The following is a 9,620-nucleotide window of genomic DNA, read 5'->3' as shown; positions in this document are numbered from 1 at the left end:
CCTGGCACCAGGCCTCCTGGACTTAAACCCAAGTTGTTTATCTTCTCTCTGCCTCAATTTCCACATCTGTAATGGTAATAGGACTAGTGTCTACCTCCTCAGGTAGTGGTGATGATTACAGGATGATAATTCTCTAAAATCTACTACAACAGGGCCTCGGCAAACACTGTGTATTAGTTCTGCCTCCAGACTAACACACAGCACCGTTAGCATTTGAGCATATGTCTCTCAGACTTTTTTCCCTTCATACACATTTTTACTCAGTTTGTCTCCAGATAAACTTTAAAATCTTTGAGGGACTTCCCTGGTGGCGCAGTGGTTAAGAACGGGTTCGAGCACTCGTCTGGGAAGATCCCACAAGCTACGGAGCAACTAAGCCCATGTGTCACAACTACTGAGCCCGCCAGCCTAGAGCCCATGCTCCGCAATGAGAGAAGCCACCGCAATGAGAAGCCCGCGCAATGAAGCATGGCCCCCACTCACTGCAACTAGAGAAACCCCGCACACAGCGACGAAGACCCAACACAGCCAAAAATAAATGAATAAATAAAATTTTTAAAAAATCTTTGAAATATTGGGGGATTATGGAAACTCTCAGTGTGGGACAACTGTCAGCCCTACAGTCCTTGGAGCCTTCCCCAAAACACGGGAAATTCCTACTCCATGCCCCAGGTTAATATTCTACTTAAGAGGCCACAAGGCTTGGTAAAGTTTTGGAGTCAGAACTCAGAGTATGTGAATTCTGACTTTGCTTCATTCCAGTTGAATCATCATGAGAAAGTTATTATACCTGCCTGTGAGCTTCTCTTTCCTCAGCTCTAACATGGGGAGGCTGAGGAATCAGATGTGGAAATCCCTGCGTAGAGCCTGCTACCGAGGTTACATCAGTCCCTGGGATGGACCCTCCCTCCTCACTTGAAGGCAGTGACCCAGCAGCCTGTCCAGCTTTTCCCTGAGGCAGCATCTCTGTTTCCCCAGAATGTGAAGAGTACAAAGACCTCATCGAATCTGTGCTGGAGGAGGAAGTGCTGTTTGAGGAGGGGGAGCTGGCAGAGAAGATGAGACCGGCTGCAAGGCTTGGGTAAGGAGGAAGCTGTGTGGGAAAGTGTGTGAAGTGGGGAAGCCCAGGCTGATAGAATAAAGAGCAAATCTGTGCCAGGAGAAGGGCAGAAATGTACATGGCAGGCCCAGAACTAGACAAAGACAGCCTGCGGGGCTGTGGGAACTGGACGGTGGACTAGTTAGGCCTCTGGATTCTCCCTCAAATACTATATGAATAAAATGGAGACACATGCCTGGGTTGGAATACTAGCAATGTGGCTTCTAACTGTGTGACCTTGGGCAAATGTACTTAACTTTCCAGTGTCTGAGTTACCTCAGCTACCTCATCTGTAAAATGGAAATGAGAACAGTGTCTACCTCAGAGAGTTATGAAGATTAAATGCAAGCTCTCAACAAATATTTGCTGTAATTATTATACTTGTTCTTACTTTTTATAAGTGTGGTGATAGTCATCTTTTTTTAATATTAGATTTGGTTTTTTAAAAAATTAATTAATTAATTTTTGCGGTACGCGGGCCTCTCACTGTTGTGGCCTCTCCCGTTGCGGAGCACAGGCTCCGGACGCGCAGGCTCAGCAGCCATGGCTCACGGGCCCAGCCGCTTCGCAGCACGTGGGATCCTCCCGGACTGGGGCATGAACCCGTGTCCCCCGCATCGGCAGGCGGGCTCCCAACCACTGCACCACCAGGGAAGCCCTAGATTTGGTTTGTTTTTTTTTTTTTGTGGTACGCGGGCCTCTCACCGTTGTGGCCTCTCCCGTTGCGGAGCACAGGCTCCGGACGCGCAGGCTCAGCAGCCATGGCTCACGGGCCCAGCTGCTCCGCGGCATGTGGGATCTTCCCGGACCAGGGCACGAACCCGCGTCCCCTGCATCGGCAGGCGGACTCTCAACCACTGCGCCACCAGGGAAGCCCGGATTTTGTTTTTATTAGTTATGCAGTCCTGACCTAAAGAATCCATTCTCGCAAAGGAGTACTGACCCCTGAGAGAGGCTTCTCGATGGTGGCTGCCCCAGGTTATGCAGCCTCAGGGCTGGGCCTCTGTAAGACTAGGCCCCTGGGGTGGTTGCAGCCTGGGGCCTGCGAGGACCTCTACTCTTGACAGGCCCGGGGCTTGGCCATGGCTGGCAAGCAGACACTCCTAATTTCCAGCTTTCCGAAGTACCTTTCATGATAATAATGTTTCTCCTCCCCAACTTTGATTTTTTTTTTCTAAGTATCAGACAATGTGGAGTGTTAACTGGGAGGGGCATTGAGTAGATAGATAATTGAGCAGCTGTTGCCTACAAAATGAATTATTAATTTGCAAGGACCAGCATTGCCCATCCTTAGAGAGTTTCAAACATAGGGTAGATTGTGGCATTTAAGACGTCTTTTAACCTTGGTTAAAATGAAATCTGAGAAGCTCAATTGTGTAAGACCCACTAAAGCAGAGATATTTGATTGAAGGAGGCCTAGGTCTGGAGCCCTGTTTCTCCCTGGTCTCTGCCTTTACCTCCTCTGACACTTTATAGGAACTCTAAGGAATAGAGTTTGAGAGACAATCTGTAGAAGATCACTTAGTGGTGAGGAGATTCAGGCATCAGATGGGGTAGATGACAATGTCTAGTCTAGCATTAGGATTACGTGGTTCTACGTATTAACTGATTGCCTACTTGGGTGTATACACGCTACCGTGTACTGTTAAGTTGGGTAATACGGCCCTGTCTCCAGCCTCACAGAGCTCACATTCTAGATTGGAATCTATGAGAAGTATTTGTACAATAATTAGAAAACTGTGAAATCCCACATAGAGTAATGCAATTGTTACTCAGAATTTTAATTGTTACTCTTAAGTGCTTCCTTACTAATTACGGCTTATCTTCTTGTCATTCAAAGGAATGCTCTTCATCTCGACCCTCTCACTGATTTTTCTTTTCATCCTTTCAATTAGTATCAGATGTACCTGTCCAATACTTCTGTACCTGACTTCCGCCCACACACACTTTCTGCATAATGCTTGATGTTGCATATGACATTGAAATGGATGTGGACTGAAGTGAGGAACTGCAAGGCTTCTTTTTAAAGCAAAATTAATAAAAGAAAGAGACAAACCCAATGCTATTTTACTCATTCCCTCTGTCACAGGCAAGGCTCACAAGCTGTGCAAGAATTCAACATGGGGAATTTCTTACGAGTAATCTAAGAGATATCTCTGCTGAAATTCCCATAACTTATCATTCATGACTTTCACTTTTACTTTTCTTTCCCACTCTAGGAGATATGATCCCCTAATTCAGGCTCAGGCCCGAGAACTGACCCACTTACGACAGAAGCTACAGGAAGGGAAAGGTGTCTGTTATTTTTTCATGCAGCATGCAAAGGACACAGTCAAGTCTTTTGAGAGCCTCCTCAGGAGCACTGACGTTACCTACTACCAGAGACAGAGATTCTGTGAGCTACTGGCCCAAGGAAGCCAGCTGGCAGAGAGACTTGCCAGCAAACTCACCACTGGTAAGTTGGCTTACAGGTGTCTGAGGACCCTTAGCTCCTCCCAAGACCCTAGCCTCACATAAGATTCCGTGCCTCCACGACTCTAAGTGTGACTTTTTAGCCAGATGCCCTGCTGTTTTGTGCCAGTCTCAGCCAAAGGATAGTGACGCTGTCAGCTAGATAAACCTGGGGGTCCTCCCCTGGGCCCGAGGCAAGCCCCCACAGACATTTCCCGTTTTGGAGCCAGTGTTATGGCTGGACCAACCCTTGTGGTTCTTATTATGATTGCAAGATACACCTCAGCAACAACCATCAGGGAACTTTGAGAAACGTGAGGTGTATTACTCACACTTCCTGGAGGGCACACGGCTTCCCCCAGGGCCGCCCAGTGAGGTCAGGGGTAGAGAGGGAGACAGCACAGGCCTGTGATTCTGTTTAATTTGGGTTGAGGCTGGGGTGCCTAGGGTTTTGTGGGTTCACTATTTGTGAATTTAAAACAGAAGAGGGGGAATTAAAGTGCAGGAAAGAAAAACAAGCGGTCAGACACCAGTTATCTGAATCAACCAGGGATCTCTAAATCAAGAGAAACTTCAGAGGTGGGGCAGCCTGCTTCTTCATCTAGTCCTGTAGCTGCCCATGTGATTCTTTGAGATAGCTGTCTTTGAAGTGGATGCCTCAGGAATCAGTAATAATATCAGGCACTCGGGTTACAATTTTAAAAGAAGAGGACTGTCAGGTGCTTACACTCCATCTGCCGTTCACCTCACATTCTGGGGACCATGACAATGTGAGGACTGGCTGGGGGCGAGTACAGGGGAGAATACCAGCCACATTGTTACAACTGCCTCCTTCATCACAGGCTTTTGGACCAGGAGGCAGCAGCCATCCAATCAGTTTTGGTTTTTAAGGATAATTGACATACAGTAAAATGACCCATTGTAGTATCAGTTCTGTGAGTTTTGAAAAATGCATACAGTGGTAAAAGCACCACCACAATCAAGATGTAGAATAGTTCCATCACTCTTAAAAGTTCCCTTGTGCCTCTTTGTAGTCAGCCATTTTCCCCAAACCCAGTCCCTGGCAACCACTGGGTCTGTTTTCTGTCCCTTTAGACTTTTCATCTCCAGAATGTATCAGTAGTTTGTTCCTTTTTTATTCCCTTATAGAGATGTACCACTTTTTGTTTATCCATTCACCCACAGTTTGGGCCAGTTATGAATAATAGCTGTTAAGATTCACATACAGACTGGTGGGAAGCAGCCACATGGCACAGGGATATCGGCTCGGTGCTTTGTGACCGCCTGGAGGGGTGGTATAGGGAGGGTGGGAGGGAGGGCGACGCAAGACGGAAGAGATATGGGAACATATGTATATGTATAACTGATTCACTTTGTTATAAAGCAGAAACTAACACACCACTGTAAAGCAATTATACCCCAATAAAGATGTTAAAAAAAAAAGATTCACATACAGATTTTTGTGTGAGAATACATTTTCACTTCACTTGGGTAAATATCTAAGAGTGAGATTGCTGGGTCATAGGGTGAGTGTACGTTTAACTTATAAGACACTGCTTTCTAGGTAATTAAGGTTGTGCATTTTCATTTTTGCTTCGTTTTTAATGAACATTTGTCTTTCAGAATAGGATTGTGTGATAATGATTAAATGGCAAAAACGAAACATGATTTTGTGCAATTAGCAAAAAGGTACTGCAAGCAAAATAAAAACGTTTCTTGGTAACACACATGCACACACACACACACACACACACACACACACACACACGAAGAAACTGCCAAGCTGTTTTCCAGTGTGGCTGTACCATTTCACACTCCCCCTAGTGATGAGTCAGCATTCCAACTGTTCCCCAACACCAGCTCTTGATATTTTCAGGTTGTTCTTTTGCTTTTTGTCTTTTAATAGGTGTGTGGTTGCCTATCATTGTGGTTTTTTTTTTTCATTGTGGTTTTAATTTTCATTTGCCCATTGACTAATGATTTTGAAGATCTTTTCATATGCCTATTGACCATCCAAATATCTTTGGAAAAGTGAGTGTTCACCTATTTTATCCATTTTAAAGTTGAGTTGTTTGTTTTCTTATTATTGAGTCTTGAGAGTTCTTTATATTTCTGGATACAGTTCATTATCAGATATTTGATTTGTCAATATTTTCTCGCGGTCTGTGGCTTATCTTTTCATTCTCTTAACTCCCTTTCAGAGAGAAGAATTTCTTAATTTTGATGAAGTCCATCTTATGGATCATAAGTTTGTAGTTCTATCTAAGAACTCTTTGCCTAAAACAAGGTTCTTTGCCTTTCCATGTAGATTTTACAATCAGCTTGTCATTATCTATTTAAATCCTGTTGGGATTTTGAGTGTCATTGCTTTAAATCTATGAAAAGTTTGAGGAGAATGGACATTTTTAATAATATTGAGTTTTCTAATTAATGATCATAGTGCCTTTTATCAAGTTGAGCTATTGTTTGTTTTCTTTTATTTATCCGTATTTCAATGAACAAACAAACCTTCTACTTACTGTTTTATGATGGCGACTGCGGACATCAGAGAAGAAATTATGTCACCTAACACAAACATGAGCAGGCACGGTACAGCTGAATAAACCTTTCAACTTATTTAAGGAAGTTCCTCTTTGTTCCTTATTTGCTGAGAGTTTTATTTTGAATTGATGTTGAGTTCTGTCAAATGCTTTTCGTTCATCTGTTGAGATGATTATATGTTTTTTTTAGAGGTACGCGGACCTCTCACTGCTGTGGCCTCTCCCGTTGCGGAGCACAGGCTCTGGAAGCGCAGACTCAGTGGCCATGGCTCACGGGCCCAGCTGCTCCGCGGCATGTGGGATCTTCCCGGACCGGGTCACGAACCCACATCCCCCACATTGGCAGGCAGACTCTCAACCACTGCGCCACCAGGGAAGCCCCGAGATTATGTTTTCATTATGTTGAGTACTTTTAGATTGTACTGTGGACATTTTGAATATTATATTGTGAGACACTGGGTCCTGTTAAAGTCCTCTGAAAATTATTTCCTAGCGGGCAATCAACCCCTTCTAGGTTCAGACTGCAAGTTCTGTCTCACCTTCTATGGGCAGTAGTTCCAATGTCAGTTTAGTGTTCAGGGCCTTTGATGTGTTGTTTGGGTCAGTCCAGCAAATATGTCACTAGGTTTAGTTTGCACTAGCTAGTGTTTTATATGGTAATTCAGATCTCTAATCCTTTGCCATGATTCCTTGGGTCTGTTCCACACATGTTCAGTTTGGGGATGAGCCCTGGGATTTTTGACAATTTGTAGACAGCTTTCCAGCCTCTCCCCTCTCTGGCATTTCTTCCCTACTTTCCAGTTCCCAAGTGTTCTTTTTCCAAGTCCCTCTGTTCAGAAAGATTGGGTTCTCCCAGTCGTTTCTCCTGTCTCACTGTCTTGCAGTTCCACACGACTAGGGCTACTTTAAGAGCAAGGAGGCAAGAAAATTGAGAAAGAAAAAAAAAGAGGTGACACTCTTCACACTTTTTAGACGAGAGGTCCCTTTTGGACTAGAGAGCTAGATTCTCATTTGTGGTTAAGGTCCCTGCTCAGCTGCCTCGACAATACGGTTCTGCAACTGGGCTGGTCTCTGGGCAGGGTCGGGAGAGAAAAAAAAAGAGAAACGGAAAAGAAGGGAAGATTCTCTTTACAGTCATCAGCATGCAGAGGTCCCCTGGTCTAGTCAGTTGCTTAGAAACAGGTGGTTTCTTCTAAAGTATTTACTCCTCAGTGGCTGCTGCAGTGTCTGTGTGAGAGGAATAATGGGACTCACAACCATGGTCCATCAACCAAGTTTGTGGGGGAAATGAAGGTTACAGCTGAAGAAGTATAGAATACAGCCGGGCAAGTATCCTGTGTGCTGGGGAACAGGACGCATCATGGGGACGATTCACCACACCAGCAACAGTGTTCATTGTTGCTCAGGAAAGCCTGCCAGGCTACTCCTCTAAAGACACGACCTGAGCCCTCCTGGAAAAATTCTTTCAGAGCGTTATGAAAAAACATGTAGGCATAAAAAAATATATAAAATTCTAAAATTCTAAATAAATAAAGAAAGTAACCCCCCCCCAAAAAAAAACCAAACATGTAGGGTATTATGGCTCTGTCAGATAGGCCCTTGTATTTGTAAGGCATGAAATGGGACCTGCTCAATTTCCTACTAGCCGTCTCTATTTTTGGTTCACAGGAAATCATCATGATAGGAAGGATGAAGATGGACAGGAACCACTGGCACCCAGGTAACTCTGAATGATGAAAGGGCTGATAATAGAATGGTGAAATCTAGAGAGGATTCCAGAAGCAAGAGACCCAGAGGCCAAAGGTCCCAGATCCAGGAGAAACCAGAAACTGCTGATTGTACCTATTTCATTCGTTCATCATACAATGATACGTCCTATTAATCCATGTTTTCTGTTCTCTTTGCAGTTCTTGTATTAGTTACCATTTCTTAGTAATTCCTCAAGCTAAGTTAACTAGAGTCATTCTGACCTAAAGGTAAACCAGCCAGAGATCCCTGGTTTCTATTTTCTAAAAACCTGCATGGTTAAAAGCTAAAGTGAGATGCCTATCTGGTTTCTGCACAGTTTCCTGAGATATGTTGGCAGATGTTTCATAGCCAGAAATATCTTGAAAAATAAAGTCAATCATATCAAACATTTAGAGAGAGAGAGAGAGGTCTAAAAGCTGCAAGAGCCCTAGGAGGTTACATTGCCTCAGCAGCCATTATTCAATGGACTCCTTCATATACTATTACATAAAATTTGTCCACAGCATTTTAAAGCCAATATTATAGGTCTCTGTGTGTTCGACGTGTCAGAGTGTATTTTAGAGGAGTCGTTGAGTCTACTTCCTCATCCACGTTATGAGGTCAGTACACTGAACACTTGCTGCTCTCTCTCCTACCCCAACTCCAGGCACACTATAACCCCAGTCAGAAGTGGATTGTTATGCTTTCTCTCTCTGAGAGGATGGCCCCTTTGGTTTCTGGTGCCTCTTCCATGAGCTTCAGATCAGGACCAGCTGTGAGGCTGTGGTTCCAGGTTGCCTTAGTTTAATCTCCTGTCTTGCCGGCCCTCCACCCTCCCTCCTCTCCATCCCCCACCCAGGCTCAGCAGGGGGCTCCAGGAGGAAGAAGTGAAGGACTCACTGGATGAAAGGTATCTGACTCATTCCAGTCTCCACGACTCCCACCAGCCTCCCAGCAGCAATGCCTTTGTGTGTGATGTGCAGGAGGCGACCTCTGCTGCGGATGTAGCCAGTGAGTACTCCCAATTAAAGAGAATAACCCCCAACAACCAGAAGACTAATAATAAAGCTCTGGTAGCTTTTACATGCTCACCACCTCTGTCTATGCCGATTGAGATCACCTCTGCAGGCAGTCCCTAAAAACTAACCTTGAAAAAGTGATTAGGCTGGACACAGTTCTGGGTCCAAGGTTTAAGTACAAAAACTTACTCACTCCTTGGTGAGTCTGGTCATTTGCATTGTTCCTGGTCCACTCCTCACCTCCGTCCCTCTGTCCCCCACTGGCATATGCAAGCTGAGGAACCCCAGGCAAACCAGAGTGCAGAGAGTGAAGGGATAATGGCAAACTCTCTGCCACCCTTCAACTCATGCACGGAATCTGTCTAATAAACTTCCTTCTTTAAGATGAAGCATCTTAGCTTTTCTGAATTGTTCTTGCTATTTATAGTTCCGGAACGGTGTCCCTTAGGCTTTTCTAGCTGTCCAAGAATATTGGCAGTCTTGCCCATATTTGGGGCCCACTTATCATGGTTCCTGAGTTCAAGCACCAGTGTCCATCTCCCCTCAGGTGGCTTGTCTCCCCATAAGGTTCCATCTTAGTACTAGAATATCGGTGGTGTCCCTAAGGCCAAGGCTCTGATCTTGGCAACACTTGGGTAAATGGCCAGGGTTCCCATTCTTTGTGCAACACAAGATTTGGTGGGGTTATTTTTGTTTGTTTGTGGGTTTAGTCTCAGTACAGTATTCTAATCTAAACCAACAACTAGCATTATCTACTAGAGAAATGGCTGAATCTAGCAGCAA

The 9,620-nt window shown here is 44.7% G+C and overlaps 1 protein-coding gene across 1 annotated transcript; it reads left to right on the top strand.

Annotated features, from left to right (window-relative positions):
* Window positions 1–978: 978 nt before the first annotated feature.
* Window positions 979–8,957, top strand: LOC112413768 (neuroblastoma breakpoint family member 6-like protein; the record flags this gene model as incomplete). The annotated part of the gene is made up of 4 exons (XM_024765828.1): window positions 979–1,081; window positions 3,319–3,554; window positions 7,759–7,810; window positions 8,678–8,957. Coding segments are annotated over 4 exons (671 nt in total), but the record flags the coding sequence as incomplete, so codon positions are not given.
* Window positions 8,958–9,620: the final 663 nt, after the last annotated feature.

Source organism: Neophocaena asiaeorientalis, unplaced genomic scaffold (genome assembly GCF_003031525.2).
Source record: "Neophocaena asiaeorientalis asiaeorientalis breed wild unplaced genomic scaffold, Neophocaena_asiaeorientalis_V1.1 scaffold474, whole genome shotgun sequence".
Lineage (NCBI taxonomy): Eukaryota > Metazoa > Chordata > Mammalia > Artiodactyla > Phocoenidae > Neophocaena > Neophocaena asiaeorientalis.
This window is presented reverse-complemented; position numbering and strand designations above follow the sequence as displayed.